Here is a 20,884-nt window from a genome sequence, read left to right as displayed (position 1 = left end):
TAAATTGATTAGTAACATGATTCTGAAAATTGACAAAGGCATCATAAACCTTATCTTTAGATGGTAACAAGGTGAGCCAAGTATATTTAGATTTTTCATCAATAAAAGTCACAAAATACTTGTTATTATCTCTAGATAGGCAAGGAGATGTCCACACATCAGAATGAACTAAATCAAAGCAATGTTCATAAATGGTACTAGATTTAGGAAAAACAGTTTTGCAATGTTTACCAAGAATACAAGACTCACAAGTGGAGTTATCAAACGAAACATGAGGTAACATTAATTCAAATACACGAGAATGAGGATGGCCTAGTCTAGCATGCCACACATCACTTAAACTACTACTAAGATTCGAAGCAAAAGAAAACGAATTAGAAGGACTTGAAGCTTTCTCTAGGACATAGAGATCTCCTCTACCATCTCCCTCTCCAAGAACCTTTCCACTCTCAATATCCTGAAAATGTACACTGTTAGGTCCAAAAATCGCATAACAATTCAAATCTGTAGTAGCTTTCTTTACCGATAAGAGATTTGAGGTAAATGAAGGCATAAAGAAGGCTTTAGAACTTTTATCAAACAACTTTAGTTCTCCTATTCCTTTAACCTGTACTCTATCTCCATTAGCAATGATAACATTACCTAATGCCGGTTTTATATTGTGTATAAGACTAGGGTTACTAATCATATGGTGAGAAGCACCCGAGTCTACAACAAGTGAGGTACTAGGTTTTGAAGTGAAGAAAGTGATACCGGAGTCCTTTAGTGCGGCAATGGACTTGATGAGAGCCTCAAGGTCCGACTTTCTCACCAGGTCTCCAAGAGAAGCTGCCATGGCCATAGCTGTTGCATCTCCTTGATTTGTTGCTCCGGTGCCTTGACCACTTGGTCCTCCTTGCGAAAGATTTGCCTTGAACTTCACCGGTTTGAGATGTGGGTGAAGGATCCAACATTTGTCTTTCAGATGGCCCCTCTTCTTACAATGGTCGCAAACCATCACTTTTCGGTCCTCATGTTTGTAAACTCCCTTGTTGGCCGTAGCCAAGTCCTCCTTACCGCTAAACAAGCCTAGTGATCCTTGTTCTTTTTGAACTTGAGAACACACATCTTCAAGGGTTGGAAGCTTGTCACCACGAAGGATATGCTTGATAAGATCATTGAATGCTGGATTCAGAGTGAGGAGAAGACCGAAAACCTTGTCCTGTTCCTTTCTTTCGTTAAGAATGGCCGGATCTATAGTGCTTGGCCGAAGCATCTCTAGTTCGGCCCAAAGGGACCTAAACTTGCCGAAGTGCTTTGTGAACTCCAAGTCTTCTTGGTGAAGACTGTTGATAGCTTTCTTTACTTCAAACACCCTGGTCAAGTTAGTCACATTTCCATACACATTTGCAAGTGTCTCCCACAACTCCTTGGCCGTCTCACAGTACGAGTATGCTTCAAGGATTGGTGCATCGAGCGAATTCTGAAGAATGGCAAGCACGGTCTGATCCTCTTGAAACCATTTGACTTCCTTTTCGAGTTCAGCCTCCTTGTCTTCTTTTTCTCCTTCTTTACCGTCGTTCTTGGTGACTTTCTTGGGAAGCTGATTCGTTTCAACGTGAATCCATAGTCCCCGGCCACTCAACGCGGTCTTTGTGGTTCTTTTCCACAACAAATAGTTGGCCCCTTTTAAGACCACTGGTGTAACAAAAGGTTTGGTAGTGTCCATGAGCGAGAGCTGCTAGAGATGGGAAGAACGAGATTAAGAATATCGAACAGAGAGTGTAGAACCCAAGTATTCCAAGAATAAGAAAGAGATTGAGAGAGAATATAAGAAACTTGAGTAACGAAGAATAAGAATAGGATTAAAGAATCAAAGATCGAAGAACTGCTCTGATACCATGTTGGGATTTAAGCGGAAGAGAAGAGAAGAAGAGAGAACGGCAAAGAGAATGAGAATAGAACTAAAATCCCTGAAGTTATTCTTACAAAGGTTTACAAAGGATATAAATACCGAGAGAACTAGGGCTACACCCTTCACAATAAATCACATAGGGAATAAGGAAGGAGAATTAGTTCTTCCCAAGATTGAACTCGTCCTCTAACTGTTTCCTTAAATGCACCGCCCAAGACTTTATTTCCTCTTCTTCTCTAACGGCTATAAAAAAATTTCGAACCTTCTCATGGACGTCCACATAGAGATATGGGCAATGTGATCATGGTCAATAAACATAAGACTCGTTCACCACACCACAACACAACACTAAAACTGTAGAAACAAGAGAAAGAGGTGAACTTTCAGGTTGGAAACTATCAAATAAACATACCCATCAAAACAATACAATCAATTAATCTCAATCCGTGTTAAAACAGAGATCGAGAGAGAGTTATATTAAAGAAGCAGAAGCAGAGGAGCTTACGAAGATGAGAGTAGGGAGAAGACAAAGAGAATCTGCTCCTCGTCGCTTTGTTCTTCTTCTCCTCCTCGAAGTGACAAACTAACCTATTCCTGTCGAAATTGATAACCTATTACTGTCGAAAACCCTAACTGGAGATAGAAGAGCCATAAATCAAGCGACCCAGCCACCATCGCCAATCACCGGAGACCATAACCTCAAAATCAATCTCTCGTCCGTTCGATTCCGCCGTAGACGACGGCGCTTGGCTCATCACCAGCGAAGGGATGAAGATGAGTTACACCTTCAAGCCAATAAACGAAAGTATTAAGACTTAAAAGGAAGATGTTGAATAAAACCTAAGTCGAAATAGAGGAGAGGATAGAAGATAAAGATTTTTTAAAATGATTTTCATATCTTGAATCGTTTCAAGCGATACTAAAAATTTAACTAAATATTTTAAAATGACTAAAAATGATCCTCATTTCTCAGAATTAACTTAACTAAATATTTAACGTCATTTATATATTTTTGATACTAATTAAATATTTGACATCATTTACTAAGCGATACTAAAACTAATACAAATGATACTAACCAAAAATAAATGATGCTAAAACTTTATAGTCACATCATTTAATAAACGATGCTAAATATATCTAACAATCACAATTATTGTGTAACAATTTGTATCATTTGTTACAATAATTAATCGTAGCAAACTTAAAAGAATTTAAAATCAAAAGTATTTCTACTTTACAATTTGTGAGAATAATTAGTAACTAATTATTACAGATTTTATTAGGATATATTGTTTGTCAGTATATTTGTTACAAAAACATTGTTATATTTTAGTAACAATTTACCACAAACTATATTTGTAGCTAAATTGTCACTATGTTCTACAAAAAACTACAAATTTGCTACAAGATAATTTATTTAAATTTTTGTCACTAATCGGTAAGTAACTGTCACAAATATTTGCTACAGATTATTTGCATAACAAATTTTGAAGCTATATCATCCCAACCTTGTAGTGTCTGTTTAAATTTTATAATTTTCTTATAATTGTTTTTTAATATTTTAAAACTGTTAATAGTTTTGTTTTACATTTGGAAGTTTACAAAGCTTTTTTTCTTTAAAAGATTTTAAATAAAATTAGATTTTATTTTCTCTATTTTATTTTTATATAAACCTTTTTATGGTAGGTTTTGAATTTTTTAGATTTTTATTTTTAAAATTTTTAATAGTCACTACCCCATGAACATACTTTTGATTTAAAATAAATAAACTATATTATAATTTCAAATTTTATGATATATATTTATATATATAATTTCCTTATAATGATCTTTTTAAATTTTATAATTTTCTTATAATTGTTTTTTAATATTTTAAAACTGTTAATAGTTTTGTTTTACATTTGGAAGTTTACAAAGGTTTTAGGATATTTTTGGATTCCAAAATTTTTGTGGATGTTAACTGATTTTTTTATTGTTTTTATTGTTAAATTTAAAATACTAACCAATATACATATTATCTCATATGCTGCTCATATTATTTTTGTTATTAAAATTTTTACTCTAATCTTGGAGTTATTTTCTAATTTCATGTTTGGTTGACAAATTTTTTTTTTTAACTATAATCCATGAAGAAGTGAATTATGGTTTTACGATGAAATAGATAGTTAAATGTGATTACAAAACTGAATGTCTAACGATAAATTTTATTTTAGAATAAAAAATTTCAAATATTAATATGTATCATTCAAAAAATATCATTTAAGAATATTAGTAATTTTTAATGTTTTATTTTATAATTTCAACACATGTATTTTTGTAATGCATATGTCAAAACATAAGATAATTCAACATAAATTATAATTTATTGGAATGAATCTTTAAAATCTTCAGTTATTTGATGAGAATGCTTTTATATCTTTTATGTTTTTATTTTATAAATTTCACTCATGTAAAATTGATTAAGACATGAGGTAAAATTAGTATTTATGAGATAACAACATAATAAATATATCTTAAAAAATGTTGATTCTGTTTTTTCTGTGAATTACATTTTGTTAATTTTTATTTGTATTTTCCATTCTTACTAAGATATAGATTTGATGTGATATATTAATTATGTTTGATAAAATATTTAGTTCTATGCATTAAGATGAAATATGTAATTAAACTTAAAATATGGTTTATTATGAGGGTATATATATTTAAACGGTACTGCTTATTCTATAAGAGTTTTAAGGTAAAATCACAAAGATTAATAAACAATAAATATTATGTCATTTACAAAACTTCAACCAACAGAAAAATATACTATATAGTTCAAATAGTCATAAATTGTTATATTAATAAAAATTATACATAAAATTTGAGAAAATATTATAAAATAGAGCAAAAAAGCCTTAAAACTCTTATATAATGGAACTGAGAGAGTATTAAAATGAAATATGAGAGGTTCATATTCAATATTAAAATGTTACAAGATAAAATCTAAAAGCATGTACATTACTACTTAATTATTCTTAATAATTTTTTCAAATTTTTACCCAAGTAAAAACTTGGGCCTCATCTAGTGTTTTATATAAAAACATACAAATGATTAAATATAAAAAATGAAGTGATAATTGTAATTAATTAATAAATCTATTTTTATTTTCTTTTGTTAAAGGCTAACCATAAAAATGAAGTGACAATTGTAATTAATTACTAAATCTATTTTTATTTTCTTTTGTATTAAAGGCTAAATTTTTCTATATATAGTAAAAGGAAAAGAAAAAGAAAAGTGCAAAGGGTTAAACAAAGTGTTTTCATTTCACATCATTTTTATTAAATATGAAGGAAATTAATAGATTAAATCAATTAAAGCTACAGCAAAAAAAAATCTACTCAAATTTTTTTGAACATGTATTATAAATAAAGGTTATATTCTTGAAACATAATACAAGAGTCATAAGATAAAAAAAAAAAACAAATTTTTGCTTTTCTAGGATTCTAAGACGGTCAAAGATGGCAAAATGGAATGCCATAGTATTGATAATGATGGTAGTGATTGTTGTGATGGCAGTAGAAGCAAAATGGAGTATAGAAGAATTTAAACGCTGTTTTCACAATTGTTCAAAGTCGTGTCATGAACATGACGGTAATTGTTTCGAACGTTGCAAAATCAAATGCGGTGGCCCAAACCCTCCTGGCCCTCTCTATGGTTCCTCACGATACTACAAGTTTATAACTTAACGTGTACTTGTACTTACGTATTGTTCTAATTTTATGATATTGTCTATCTGTATATGCATGGATAATAGAATCTCACATGGGGTTGCAGCTGTGGAACTTCGTGGAAGGGAAGAATGATACAAAATAATTTTCGTAGTAGATTCGTTGTTGATCATGTCTACCGTTTATTTAAGTTTTATGTTTATGTTAAAAGTTGAATAAAAAAACAATATTAATAAAACGAAGACACATAAAACTTATCTGTTTTTACAGGCTATCTAAGTCTCAAGAGAATTTGTTAAAAATACCTTTTTTGATATACCCCTTTTCAAAAATACTCTCTTTTCTGACCATTTTTATTTTTGCCCTCTTTTAATTTTTAATGACCATTTTACCCTTAGATGAAAATTATTTTATTCAATAAAAAGAAAAACAAAATTTTCCCGCTAAAAATTTTTCGAAAAAATTTTTCCGCCAAAAATTTTGATAAAAAATTTCGACAAAAAAATTTCCCGCCAAAATTTTTCCCGCCAAAAAAATTTACAAGGTTTTTAAAAGGTTTTATAAGGTTTCTACCTTATAAAAGCCTTATAAACACCTTGTAAAGGCTTTTACAAGATTTTTTAAAGAGTTTTAAAAGGTTTTTAAAACAACTTGTAAACGCTTTTACAAGATTTTTAAAAGGTTTTTAAAAGGTTTTAAAAGGTTTTTAAAAGGTTTTAAAAGGTTTTTAAAAGGTTTTCAAATGGTTTTTAAAAAGATTTTTAAAAGGTTTTTAAACACCTTGTAAACGCTTTTACAATGTTTTTAAAAACCTTGTAAAAGTTTTTATAAGATTTTTAAAAGAGTTTTAAAAGGTTTTTAAACACCTTGTAAATGCTTTTAAAAAGTTTTTAAAAGCGTTTACAAGGTGTTTAAAAAGATTTTAAAAGCATTTACAAGGTTTTTAAAAGCGTTTACAATGTGTTTAAAAACCTTTCAAAAACCTTGTAAACGCTTTTAAAAGCGTTTACAATGCTTTTAAAATGTATAAATTTCAATATTTTTGGCGGGAAAAATTTTCGATTTTAGCGGGAAAATTTTTTTTTAGGCGGGAAAAATTTTCAATTTTGGCGGGGAAAAAAAATTTTGGCGGGAAATTTTTTTGGCGGGAAAATATTTTCGATTTTGATGACTGTACATTCTTGCTGTCACTCAAAAAGGGTAATTTGGTCATTTTGTATATAAAGAAGGGTAGTTTTAAAAATGTTAAACATGAAGGGATATTTTTAAAAAGGGTATAGAAAAAGGGGCATTTTTTAGAATGCCCCAAAGACTAATAAGAACTTTTGTTAAAAGAAAACAAACCTAGAAAGTTACATACAAAAATAATAAAAATTATAATTTAATTATATTATAATAAAAAACTAGGGGTTTTAGAATCTACCATATAATGATCCATATATAAAGTAGATATTTATATATATAATTTCTTTATAATGATCTTTAAATTTTAAAGCTGTTTAAATTTATAATTTTCTTATAATTGGTTTTTAACATTTTAAAACTGTTAATAGTTTTGTTTTACATTTGGAAGTTTACAAAGATTTTTTTTCTTTAAAAAATTTAAATAAAATTAGATTTTCTTTTCTCTATTTTATTTTTATATAAACCTTTTTATGGTAGGTTTTGAATTTTTACATTTTCATTTTTAAAATTTTTACTAGTCACTACCCCAGGAAACATACTTTTGATTTAAAATAAATAAACTATATTATAATTTCGAATTTTATGATATATATTTAAATATATAATTTCCTTATAATGATATTTTTAAATTTTAAAGCTGTTTAAATTTTATAATTTTCTTATAATTGTTTTTTAATATTTTAAAACTGTTAATAGTTTTGTTATACATTTGGAAGTTTACAAAAGTTTTTTTTCTTTAAAAGATTTTAAATAAAATTAGATTTTCTTTTCTCTATTTTATTTTGATATAAACCTTTTTATGGTAGGTTTTGAATTTTTACATTTTTATTTTTAAAATTTTTAATAAATTTAGAATTGACATATGTCAACATCTAAATGATGAAAAAAAATATGAGATGATCTATTTTTTTTTTTTACTTCAACCATCTTTTTCTTTATGTAAAGCAGAGTATTTACATTTTTTTAGAAACAGTAATTAATTGTATATTTTCACAATTATTTTTTATCTTATATAAAAAGTAATCATTTTTCTTATAAAATTAGCAACTTAAAATTAAAATAAATAAACTATATTATAATTTCGAATTTTATGAGATATATTTATATATAATTTCCCTATAATGATCTTTTTAAATTTTAAAGCTGTTTAAATTTTATAATTTTCTTATAATTGTTTTTTAATATTTTAAAACTGTTAATAGTTTTGTTTTACATTTGGAAGTTTACAAAGGTTTTTTTTTTTTTTAAAAGATTTTAAATAAAATTAGATTTTCTTTTCTCTATTTTAATTTTATATAAACCTTTTTATGGTAGGTTTTGAATTTTTTACATTTTTATTTTTAAAATTTTTACTAGTCACTACCCCAAGAACATACTTTTGATTTAAAATAAATAAAATATATTATAATTTCTAATTTTATGATATATATTTATATATATAATTACCTTATAATGATCTTTTAAATTTTAAAGCTGTTTAAATTTTAAAATTTTCTTATAATTATCTTTTAATATTTTAAAACTGTTATTAGTTTTGTTTTACATTTGGAAGTTTACAAAGGTTTTTTTTTCTTTAAAAGATTTTAAATAAAATTAGATTTTCTTTTCTGTATTTTATTTTTATATAAACCTTTTTATGGTAGGTTTTGAATTTTTACTTTTTACCTTTTATGGTAAGTTTTGAATTTTTACTTTTTTATTTTTTAAATGATACAATTAACACGTGTCAAGATTTTGTTAATGGGTAACTTTGACATCAAACTTTATATAATAAGATATTATATTTAATTTTCAATGTCTTTGAACTATATGTTTGATTAGAGTATTAGACTCTTATAATTGGATCGGGTTGTGAGTTTTAAGAAAAATTCCCTTTGTATCATTTTTAACTTTGAAGTAATGTTTTAGAAAATTGTTATTTTATTTGAAGTCATGCTTTTAACATTTTATGTAAAATTTTAGCTTATTTGATTTTTTGACCATTTTTATTTTTCATTATGTTTTTTCGTTTATTAGATTCACTTTACTTAATGGTGTTTAATGTAAACAAAGTAAATTAAATAAATTAAATGATTTTTTAATCAAACAACATTTAAAATGATATCTAAGAAGTATAAGCACTTAGAAACTTGATGAAATAAGATTATCTTTTGTATCTTGCCCAACTGACACTTGTTAAAATTGTAGATGGCATGCACATCTTAAATTGTAGAAAGACAAATGTCTGATTTTCTATATCTAAATATTTTATTTTAAAAGGTTTATTTCAATTTGTTTTCATCTTCATATTTATGATCTTTTACCAAACGAAAAGAAAATTACTATTTTAAAAGTTTTTTTTTTCAATCTCTATTAGTTTTCATATTACTAATTTAATATTCACACCTTCAAGACATGTGGGTGTGAACTAATTAGAATGTACTATAATTAAAAGAGGTCCTCCGATCCAGTTATGATAAGACGTTGTATGTGCTAGAATTTTTTTTTGCTATGAAATATTAGATATATCTACAAAATATTTAGTAACTACACTTAAGTGCTTGTAAGTATTTAACGTTACCCAAAAAAAAAATTACACAAAGAAACACGAGTCGTTTATATACAAGAATATATATATATATATATATATATATACAAAAAATTATGATACAAAAAATGTTGGATTGTTTTTCAAAAATCATCATAAACAAAAAATTATAATAAAAGGTTGCAATTTATGAGGTTAATTTGTAGATATATAAAATTCTCATTTTAAAAGTATTTTAGAGGTTCACTTAATTATATGAAAAATGGGGGAATTGTTCACTCTGAGCTAATTGGTTAACGAATTAGTATTCATAGCATGCACATGCAAAGTTTATATAAAGCCATAAAAATCTTTTTACAGAAACTGTCTCAGTATTAGATGGTTATGGAGTAACGATCTAGATCTAGGCAATGCCAACAGCTTGTTGGACTTCAAATCTCTGCAGCTATGGTACAAGTAAATTGGTGGGTACAAAGTTGAAAGGTTGTTTACATATAGGGAGGGCCACGACTCCTGTCGCATAATACCAACCAAATCAATATAACTGTCATTTTACAACCTGTTGGTAGTTTATCTTTCTTTATATTAAAAGAGACGTTGTGAGATGAAAAATCGAAATAATATCTATCAATAAGCAAAAAAAATGTTCGCGGTAAGATGCTCGGAACAAAATGCGGACCGATATGCAACTTCATAACTTATAAATGAGATGGCGAGAATGAGATTTTGAATATTGTTTTTCAAAAAAGACATGTCAACTTGTGAGTTTGTTATCAAAGGAGATTGTTATAATAAGGTTCTTCTAAATGTAAATTTTGTGTTTTCTAGGTAAGGTGCTCATCTAACTATTTCCTTGAATCCTTGAAAAAAATGAATTATAAAGGTAAAAAAATAAAAAAAAGGGATCACAAGATTGAGGAGGAAAAGAATCCCAAGAGTAACTTGATTGATATGTTTACATCAAGCGTTACGACAATTAAATGATGGTTAATTAAATTAGGTTGTGCTGAAAGAGACAAAAGAGTGAGAAGAGGGAGTTAATGCATATGTTGTAATTGAGCGGTGGGTTTTGGTAAGATAGCGAGAGGAAGGTGACAAATGTGAATTCGTCATTTTCTTCATCAAGACGGAAATCTATATATCATCTCCATCGGGAATCATTTGGTTTAATTATTTCAAGCCTTTCGGTTCACTTGACTTGCTTCGAAAGGTTACTATACTGTTCACATGAGATAAAGTACCTTTAATTAAAATGAAAAAATCCGGATTTTACGGTCCAAAGTCTCCTTGAACAAAATCAAAATAAGTTAAATGAACTAAGGAAATATTCAGTGAATGAGAAGAAGAAAATACAATAGAAAATGGGTCAAATGTGAACCCTTGCAAAAACTCGATTTTATGTCTAAAACGGACAACAAAAATTTATCCTTAACTGCGATTGTTTTTATCACGTACAATAAGTTAAATACATTTTTATGTGGATTTGCATCAGTTTATCACATTTGATTATAGGACTCTATTTATAGATATCATGAGCATAAATGCATAATAATAAACATATACTCTATGGCAGCACGGTTGAAAAGATTGAACAGGTTGAAAAAAATTATTCAACCAATTTTCACCATTTGCATTGTAAAGGTTGAAGAGGTTGGAAAAAATTATTCAGCCCGTTCAACCTAAAAAGTTGAAAAAATAAACTAATCCTACAACAAAAATCTTCAACTTGTTCAACCACTATTTTAGAGATGAATGAGTTGAATGTTATTCAACCCAATTTTGTTCAACCCAATTTTTCAATTTTGTTCAGTTTTGTGCATCCATTTGCAGCCTATGTTGTGTATAATTGTTTCTTGAACTAGTCACATTATCAATATATTATAGCATGCTGTTTATGTAAATCGTCACATGCGTAATAAGCAAATAACATGTTACTTACACATATGTTTACTTATCTAAACAACATGTTTTTTTTTTTTTGTTATATTAACGAGTGTGAGTTGAGTTTCCCCGCAATGGCATGTAATGCTTAGACACCTAGCTAAGAGTAAAATCATCAATGGCTTCTCGGATGCTCAACTAGATCTTATCTTCTTCTTTTTTTTTTAACTTCTTTCTTCAGTTTTACAGAATTAATACATCTTAACCAGCCTAGCAATAAGCTAAATGATAAGTTTACGTAGGGACTATAACTGATTATTGCTAGCTCTCATTATCATTTTATTTGTTTGTCAACAATATATATGTAACATACGGTTTTAAGACTTTAAATCCAGTTCTAACACAACAACAACAACACTATCACATATTAAAAGGCTACAAATCTTGATCAACGGCTCCTTATCATCTAATTGACATAGGAATACATGGCAATAGTAATATAGGGAAGTAGTAAAGAGGTGTTTTTCTAATGTTTACCAAAGATGGTTTGTGTTTACAAAGATACAAAAAGCTAAGACAGCTGAGGTTGAAACTCATTGGTCTACAACTCTAGAAGCACCGTACTTTAACTTTTGATAGTTTAATTGGTCTATCACTCAATTACGATCGTTCAGTAAATTATGAAATTAACCATTTGAACCAAACGTTACTGATGATAATTAATTAATCACAATGTGTCCTAAGCTGTCCCAAACTACTAGATACGGTTATTAACTATAAGAAGAAACTATGTCCAGAAAAAAAAAACATAACTACTAATTAAGCAAAAGTAGTTACAGAAAGAGTCATACCAAAAACGAAACAATTATGATTTCTAACAATTTTAAATAATGTCTGAGCAAAATTAGGGTTTCTTACCAAGAGAGTTCTTGTTGTTATGCATCCAAATTTTAAGCACTTGTCTCCTAACACCAGTCTCCGCACAGAACTGCTCAACAGCTACGTCATCGTGCTTCTGAATTCGCCACCCCAACCTCTCCGCAAAGGCTAACATCTTCTCCTTCTGCTCCGCAGTGAACTTCGTTCTAAACCTCTTCGCCGTTGTCCCGCCGCTGCTACTCGGATTCGATGTATCCTCCTCGTCCGCCGATCCCACAGGTGGCCTATAAGGCTGCCCTGCGGCCGGGGGAGATGTTAGATGAAGATATCCAGGCGGCGGATGCGGATGTGGAGGGCGGTTGTAGTACGTGGGAACTCTATGAGCCCTGCCGCCGATAATTTCAGTTTCCTTGCGGTGGAAGTTGCGGTGGCAGCCACAAGCTGCACACTTGAGAGCGTCGAGCGTACCATCTTCACCGGAAGGCATGAACTCGCAGCATCCGTCTACGGCGTGGCCGCCTATGTTAACGGCATGGTTCTTCAAGCACTCTCTATACCTCGTCTTCCCTCCGACCCCTTTGTTCCTTCCTCCTCCTCCGCCGCCGCTCGACGTAGCTCCCTCGCCGCTCAGAGAGTCGTAACCACCGGGGGGATTAGCACCCGATATCTCCATATCTTCTTCTTGCTCCTCAAAATTCATATTCCCTCTATTTTCTTTATTTCTCAATTCTTCGGCATCACAAGAGTCATCCGTACAATTAGATTGTTACTTATAAACTATTCTAGAGACCAATAATTCATAATAGTTAAGAGTATAAATTATGGTAGGAAAAAATAAGATATATTTTAATTTAATCCGAATGAAAAGATGAAACAGTGAAGATAAGAACGAGAGAGAGAGAGAGAGAGAGAGAGAGAGAGAGAGAGAGAGAGAGAGAGAGAGAGAGAGAGAGAGAGAGAGAGAGAGAGAGAGAGAGATGATGATGAGAGTGTGGACAACAATTCCCAAGCCTGCCGCTTAATAAAAGAGAGCCTCAACTTTTTTTACGTTTTTTTCTAAGCATAATTTTGATACAGTTTCATCCAAAAAAAGACACCCATAAGCCATAACCTTTTGAGGGTTTAATGGAAAGTACAGTTTATAGAAAAAAAATATAAAGTTTATGTTATATTGTATAATTTAATTAAATGGTGGTTTGAGATTTGATTAAATGATTAAAATGACGTTTAGGGCTTTGTTCAAGGTACGTTTGACTATGGCGACTTTGCCGTAAAAAGAGGATCAAAGTGGAACTGAGGTGAAAGCAAAAGTGTCTCTTTAGGACTTACTGATCACAGCAAAATGGCAAAAGCATGGGGACGTTGAGATAACGTGTCATTAGTTTAAATCCGGCCCTCATTTTGTTTTTTTGTTTCTGTTCATTATTAAACAAATTTCTTAATTTGGTAATCAGCTCTTTCACAATTGATAATATAAAAATCGCTACCTATATATCTGAACACAATGAAAATTCAACCATTCCTTAAACCAAAAATTGTTCAACCATCCCGACCAAATGACCGTCTCACCGGTAGGTAAAAATCCACGACCCAAAGTAATTCAATCCGGCTATGCAGTTCAAAACAAAAATTCGATTTCAAAATTGAACCCTGACAATTATTTAAATTCACCTACCAGTATATCAAACATTTTTCCAGAAACGAGCATGCCTATATAGATGATGATAATATTTCTCGGTATTTTCTAGTCTTAAGCTAATCTTCAAAACATGTGCACTTTATCGTTTTATTTATCTTGATGTAACAGATCGCTAAATATACTTCTTAATAGTATATATAACTTGTGACAAAAAAAAAAATAGTATATATAACAGTTGTTTGACTTGCTCAGTAAGGTTTGTAGATCTAGTTTAAGTTTAACATCTACTTAACCGTTCTAATAATTGTGTGACTTTAAATGATTCTTTTTTTTTTTGGATTTTTGTATGCATTACTAACTGTTATATACTATGTTTTTTTTCTTACTGTTATATAATGTTGTAGTGTAATATGTAGGAATATTATTGTGAGCCAAAAATTAATTGTGGACCAACCGGTGTAGTCTTGTTTTGTTTTTGGTCTTAAAGAGATCATGTTGCAAGTTGCAACAAATTTAGCATCATTTATCCTTAAAATGGAATTCAAACACGTTTTTTGTAAGACATATTTACAGCTTATCATCTATGATTTTATTCCAACTCTTAATCATGTTTTCTCCCTCTCTCTTAACTCTTTGTCACTAATTAGTAGTACAAAATTACAAAACAATTTCTATAATTTTTTCGGCTTACTTATGGTGAAGGTGAGAAACACATATCTTGGTTACAAACTTATTTTTTTTTTGTGTGTCTATGATATTTAGATTTACAACAAACAAAACAACGAACATGAGGATCATTTGTGTAAGGATGAATAACAGGAATGGAAACAATTACAAGATGCTATCAAAATTCAAGAAATTGGTATAAATAATGGTACTCAAACTGAGATTAGGATCAATTTTGGTTTCAAAATAATATTTACATCTCTCATCAAAGACAAAGACTCATTAATTTGTGAATAGGGAAAAAGACAAGTATTGTTATGCAGACGATCATCAAGTTGATAAAGAAGGGAGGAGTTAATTTGTGGAAAAAGACAAAGACGACGGGCGTTTGACGACGGAATAGTACCACAAACAAATGTGATGTGGCGTAGTCAGGAGAAAGTTGATGATGAATTTTGCAGAAACAATCACGTGAATGGTTTGTGTGGTTGTGTCTCACCTCCTACTCTATTCTTCCTCATCCATATATATTTTGTAAATTTAATTTGTTTCTAGAAGTTTTATTCTATTTTTTGTTAGTTGACGCTCTTTAGTTTTATTTTTCAATTTATCTTTTCATAAACTTTTAAAGCATGATGAATGGGCGGTTCTTTTTAAAGTATTTTCACAGTGTTAATATTTTAAATAGTTTGTTGGTGTTTACCGAAGAGAGTCATTTTCAAAAGGGTTTGATGTAAAAACATATAGTTTGTTAGTGTTTTTTTTGTTGGTTAAATTTGTTAACACTTTTGATAAATTATATAGAAATGATTTTATCCTTCTGAATTATACAGACAAAATAGTTGACGTAATATACAATAATACAAATGACGCAGTGGAAAAGCTGATACAATTGTAAAATGGACAGGTTGCAACAATGATACTTGCACCATAGTTGACATGACGATGAAGGATATGATCACCTAATTAAGGTTGGAGTTAAAAATTGAAAAAAGAAAAGAAAAAAAAAGAAGAAGCTATAAGTGAAATGTGTTGGATCTGATCCTTCAAAAGATTACAAATTTACAACCAACCTTTTAGACCAACATGCCGACACACTTGAACAAACTCTCGGTAGTATATGAATGTTCTCTTGTAGGGTGTAATAAGTTTTAACTTGAGCTTGATCATCAGTATCCAATCTATACTATTACTATATTTTCATTCATCCGAGAGACGAATTAGTTGGTCTAATTGATCTTCACATTATTCAAATTTCCAATCATATTGAGAAAACACTTGTTGCACAGAGCATCATCACATGCACAATTGCACTTACAATTACAAAGTTGAATTAGAAGAAACTGAAACCCTGTGAAGGAAAATATTAAAGTTAGTATCTCTATCCAACATGCTTATCCTCACATAACTTTGGTCATCGCCGAAGTGCTTTCCACTTTTCGTTAAAATCTTCTTTTCTTCTCTTAGAAACTTCTCACAATCCACAATCCCTTCTTCACACTTAAACCATGCAAAAGCTGCGCACAGTATATAATACACCAAATCAAATGAGGAAAAAAATAAATGGTTCCATAATCATTTACATTGTTTTTATTTATATTTACCTGGTTGTAACTCAAAGACCTTGCCAAAGAAATTGCAGCGTTGAGAGACGAAATCAGGAACGGTAAAACGTTTAGTGTCCTTCGCTGCTTGTTTCAATAGCTTCCACCTCTCATACATAGCATCATAACTGTGTTCAAAGAAGGATTTAGCCGTTTCATTCCCACAGCTGTCTGACACAGCCTTTAGAACCTTGGCTACTCTAAGCTGCGAGTCCTTTGAGACCCCAATCGTGTTGAGTTCAATGTACTCTGTCATTTTCCTAGCTGTCTCTCTGTCTTTCACCAAAGCCCATCTGCAAAATGAAACAAGAATGTAACGTTTAATTAAGATACTTTTTTTTTTGTTCCCATGAAGCAAAACGTAACAAATTATGTACTTACCCAATGCGCATCCCTGCATGGCCAGTGCTCTTTGAAGCAGTGAAGAGCATTACATCGTGATCAGCTGCTGATGTTATTGGCGTATACTGCGGCCAGTAGTAAGCCAAATCATGGATCAATATACCTTTACTACTGTTTACTACCGGTTCTCTCAAGAACCCATCAGGGTTGTTTGGAGATGTAACAAGTTCAATGTATGGACCTTCTTCCTTGTATGTCATTGCATCTCCGCCCCATCGATATAAACCCGATTTAAGGCAGTCAGTAATCAAAGGGTATGACTGCAACCAAACCGCTTATACATGTTAGATTGGTATATATGTGCGCTAAAACAACCCAAGAAAGCTAGTATCCAGCAAAATGGTGCGTCTATAACAAGACATACAAATAGTTTGAGTAGACAGCTATAAATGTGACTCACACTATAATAAGGTGCAGCTGAGACGACATTAATAGGACCAGAGTCATCATGTGGGGAGAGAGCATAGAGAGCAGCCTGATACAACTGTGTCGAGCCAGTGCCAACAACAATGAAACGGTCTTGCGTTACAGCATTCCCAACAATCTTATGCACCCTCACAATCTCTTTGCCAAGCTCTGGTTCAAGAAACCAACAAAGGTTGTTGTTGTCAGAAAAATAGCTGAGAGATTGCCATCCAGGTATCACCATTGTTGTCACATCTCCCATTTCCTGCCAGTATCTCTCATACACCGTTGGATCGCCACTACGTATAGATACCACATCAAGGTTGTTAGCATACATTATGTTTATAGTGTGACAAGAATTGATCTTTGAATCAAGGAAAGCTGTGAATATACGTCAAGAAAGTATTCGTGGGTCCTTTTCTCTAATGGAGAACACAAAACAACACATTCTGATTTCTGAAACAGTGAAAAACATGGTCAAGTACGTACTAGATCACCAAACTAGTCCTTTAGATTCTCTCAAAGGACATGAAATATTTATGTATTCAGAATCATGTCCACCAAAATGTGGGCTCTCTTTACTTTTTCTTTTTTTCTCTTTTACCTATTTATAAGTTTTCCCTTGACAATGGAGTTGGAAAGAATCAAAAATAGATTTTGATATATATTCTGATATACCATGTGTCTCCTCAACCTAAACTTTCAAACTCCATTGGCTATCACTAACTAAATTAATTGCGAGAGCATCCAAAAAGAAACATCACTCGTCAACCTCCTTCCTCTCACAACATACCACATACCACATAAAGTCGCTCTCTTCTTTACTTTCTCATCAACAAGAAGAGTGGCCCATTTCCAATTTATTTTAATACTCTTTAACAGTTGACATTTATGATCAACTTATCTAAATTCCCTAAAAAAAAAAAACAAATGGACCACCACAATCAATTTGCAAATTTTTTTTTTTTTTTTTGATTAGTCATAAGTCATAACAAAGTTAATAATAACAGAACCAAATATTCAAACTAGCGGCGTACGTTAAGGAACACAAGAAAATATAGGGGGTCAAATAATGAACCCCATCAGTAAAAAATTATATCACAACGACCATTTTGCCCCTTTTTGAAGTTGCATTAAAAATCGAATGGTGACTATGGCATTAAAGCGTGGAGGTTCACTTGCGTGCTTGTCGGATAATCTCAGATTCTTTGCTAGTATTAGAATCAGTGACTTTCAAAGCAATCAAGTATGGTATAAGGAAGAAATATTGTCTACAGATTCTAGAGGATACGCCATTAATACACATATTTACTATTCTAAAACACCAAGAAAGAATAAAAATTCAATCAAAACTTCCACCATAGTGTCATAGTGACAAGAACATAAACTTTTCTTCAGAAAAATTGTAATCTAGAACATGAAAGAGTAAGTAAAGACTTACAGTTTAAGGTTGATAATTCTGTCGTCGTCTTCTTCGATCTTGCTATAGTTGCAAGATGCTGAAGACAACAAAGAAGAAGATCCTAAAGCCGTGGTGGATACCACAGGCCATATGCTAGAATACACCGTTCTGTCCCAAGAATCTCCTCGTTCTTTTTCACCTTTCAAGATCTTTAGAATCAAGCTGAAGTTCACGGCCAACGAGAGGACCAACATATTCCTCCAAGACAGGAACCTCGGAATCTGTTCCATTTTCTCTCCAAACTAAAACAAGAAAGCTAGGAAACAAAAAGATGCAAATGCTTGAAAGAAGAAGAGCAGAGGTGGGATAGCTGGAAAAAGACTTCTTTATAAAAAAATGAAACTTATAGAATCTCATTTTATCAAAGGCAAGCAAGTGCTGTCCAACGAGACTGAACCTTTTTTGGCTGATAAATTCAAAGTTATGAATTTTTGAAAGAGATTAAAATAACCTTTGAAGAATCTCAAGAGATAAAGGTGTCCTATGTAACATGTGTTTATATTGAATTATGAACCTAATTAGATTATATAACTCATACTTAACTCAATTACGTACAAATCATTCAATCAAGGTTTATTTTTAATTAAAAGATTTGAAACCTCTATCCTCGCAGATAAATCTAAACCAAGAGTACTACCTATCAAAATATAAAAACAAGGGATTTTTACTAGAAGTACCACATTCCAACAAAAACTTTTCAGAAATACCACATTATTTTTATCTTTCTAAAAGTACCATAATCCACTTTTTTTGGTCATGAGTAGGTAACCATTATGCCCTTAACGATTGTGTGGCTAGGAAGACTGAGTTGATTAGATGTGTCACATGTGTCAGATGTGCAGTTTTTAAATGTGAAAAAATAAATTATTGACCATATTGGATTGGTAGACAATATTGAAATTGGTAGACAATATTGAATTTTTACAAACATGTCCACAATATTTGAATCGGTAGACGATATTAAATTTCCAAAATTATAAATTTGTCCATAGAAATTTGACAATGTAATGTTATAAAACATGTCCACTGAGGTGAAAAATGTTGTCTACCATGCTTTAGCGTTTGGAAGTTAATATTCAAAAAAGTCAATGACAACTTATCCACCATTTGTATGGGTTAAAGTAGTCCATCAACTAAAAACATTATAATTTACAACATGATTTTAGTTATAACTTGATAAAAGGACAACATTTTTACATGTATTATTGTCTATTATTTTCCACAATTTTCAGAATTGATAGACAACATTGTCGATGAAGATACAACTTGTCCACACGTTGTATCCTAAACAAAAACAACACCAAACGTTAAACTTTATAAGTGAAATCAAACCTTACCGATAGTAGAGCGATGATTGGTTTGTTGTTTGACCCGATTCGATTCAACTGAGCCTAGATCTGTTCATGAAGTTTCATTCTCTTCTTCTTAATCTCATCTTATTCAGCTATAAACGCAGAAATAGAAGAACAAGTCAATTGATGCTTGCTTCATTAAAATTGAATTCTCAGATGCATCGTTAATTGCTGGAGAGGTTTCGTTTAGATAAAATGAAATTGATTTGAATGAGCTATCGTTGTCCTCATCAGCCATTTAGATAAAAGAGAGAGAAATACAAGAGAGAGAAGAAAAAAAAAAAAAAAAAAAGACAGCAAGAAAGAGAAACGGGAGTAATAGAAAAAAATATTGTTTATTTATAAAATGAATAAAATGTTTAGTTAAGGAATAAGGACAGTTTAGTATTTTCAATTAGTCATTGTGGTATTGGTGGAAAGACATAATCCAATGTGGTAGATTGTATAAGTTTTGCTACAGTGTATGGTATTATTGTTAGAAAACTCTAAAAACAAAGATAAAAGTACCTGTCAAATTCCAAACAGAGGGTCCAAAGGTCTTAAACTTGGCCACGGTGAAGGGGTCACTGGAGAAGCTTTATATATAAACTGAAAAAAAAAAATCTGTAATTAGGTGGGAGCTCTTTGTTTGTTTCTCTCCGCCAAAAAAGGTTTTTCCCATTGAGAGAAAAAAAAATGATTTTGTTTTTGCCTTTGGCGTGAAGAGTTTCAGCTTTTTCGTTTGTCAATGGCAGAACCTTGGAAACGACAGTACATGAACCGAATGAGAAACACTGAATTTATTCAGGATCTCTGTTTACTACAAGACTGGTGAATGCTTTACGTGTAATACTTTCTAGATTTACGTCACTTCTCAGTTTTCACGTCTAATTCGCTATTATTTCTTGAACTTGTAGATTAGCTAGGCTCCTTGACTATGTAATTTTTTGTCGGTTCGTAGACATGTTTTGAGGCAATTCTACAATTTTGAACAACACAATTCAGGGTGAATATTGTCGTAATAACATATTTTGAGGTGTTAATTATGAAAGTAACAAAGAGAAAATAATTATTTGCAAAGATAAGATAGATAAATGGTTCATGGACCAAAACTATTGTCACGGCCCAATTTGCCCAAGGGGTTATCAAAGATCATATGGGTTGGATCCTAGAGAAATCTACCAACACTTAGGGTGCGAATGGTTGCAACGGTCAGGGCGGCCAAATCTGTCTGCGGATTGGACCGCTTTTAATTTACCATTCAACAAATATAGTCCGCAGTGATGCGGTCCAAA

At 31.0% G+C, this 20,884-nt stretch overlaps 3 protein-coding genes and 1 long non-coding RNA gene across 4 annotated transcripts; 1 reads left to right on the top strand and 3 right to left on the bottom strand.

Moving 5' to 3' along the window:
• Nucleotides 1–1,932: 1,932 nt before the first annotated feature.
• LOC104730982 (uncharacterized) lies at nt 1,933–2,736 on the bottom strand. The gene is made up of 2 exons (XR_758543.3): nt 2,400–2,736; nt 1,933–2,248 (listed from the first exon to the last, which is right to left on the bottom strand). It is a non-coding gene; the product is annotated as an uncharacterized LOC104730982 (long non-coding RNA).
• A 2,600-nt stretch (nt 2,737–5,336) lies between these two features.
• On the top strand, nt 5,337–5,846 carry LOC147930283 (uncharacterized). The gene has a single exon (XM_087478532.1). The coding sequence runs from the start codon at nt 5,399–5,401 to the stop codon at nt 5,624–5,626; it is 228 nt and encodes a 75-aa protein (XP_087334658.1). The 5' UTR covers nt 5,337–5,398; the 3' UTR covers nt 5,627–5,846.
• A 6,145-nt stretch (nt 5,847–11,991) lies between these two features.
• Nucleotides 11,992–13,136, bottom strand: LOC104730981 (zinc-finger homeodomain protein 2). The gene has a single exon (XM_010450234.2). It carries the CDS (start codon nt 12,778–12,780, stop codon nt 12,106–12,108), a length of 675 nt encoding a protein of 224 aa, XP_010448536.1. The 5' UTR covers nt 12,781–13,136; the 3' UTR covers nt 11,992–12,105.
• A 2,494-nt stretch (nt 13,137–15,630) lies between these two features.
• Nucleotides 15,631–19,921, bottom strand: LOC104730979 (tryptophan aminotransferase-related protein 2-like). The gene is made up of 5 exons (XM_010450233.3): nt 18,238–19,921; nt 16,792–17,095; nt 16,371–16,651; nt 15,990–16,282; nt 15,631–15,902 (listed from the first exon to the last, which is right to left on the bottom strand). The coding sequence occupies exons 1-5, from the start codon at nt 18,486–18,488 to the stop codon at nt 15,706–15,708; spliced, it is 1,326 nt and encodes a 441-aa protein (XP_010448535.1). The 5' UTR covers nt 18,489–19,921; the 3' UTR covers nt 15,631–15,705.
• Between the last annotated feature and the right edge of the window lie 963 nt (nt 19,922–20,884).

This window comes from Camelina sativa, chromosome 12, assembly GCF_030686135.1.
Source record: "Camelina sativa cultivar CO46 ecotype springtype chromosome 12, ASM3068613v1".
Lineage (NCBI taxonomy): Eukaryota > Viridiplantae > Streptophyta > Magnoliopsida > Brassicales > Brassicaceae > Camelina > Camelina sativa.
Note: the sequence above shows the minus strand (reverse complement) of the source record. Positions and strands in the feature narration are given on the sequence as shown.

Excerpts from the sequence above, each read along its gene's own strand:
- LOC147930283 (XM_087478532.1), top strand. The coding sequence starts at position 5,399 with ATGGCAAAATGGAATGCCATAGTATTGATAATGATGGTAGTGATTGTT.
- LOC104730981 (XM_010450234.2), bottom strand. The coding sequence starts at position 12,780 with ATGAATTTTGAGGAGCAAGAAGAAGATATGGAGATATCGGGTGCTAAT.
- LOC104730979 (XM_010450233.3), bottom strand. The coding sequence starts at position 18,488 with ATGGAACAGATTCCGAGGTTCCTGTCTTGGAGGAATATGTTGGTCCTC. Across the intron at positions 16,283-16,370 it reads CATGCAGGGATGCGCATTGG|ATGGGCTTTGGTGAAAGACA; the intron begins GTAAGTACATAA and ends TTCATTTTGCAG. Across the intron at positions 15,903-15,989 it reads GGTCTTTGAGTTACAACCAG|CTTTTGCATGGTTTAAGTGT; the intron begins GTAAATATAAAT and ends TACTGTGCGCAG.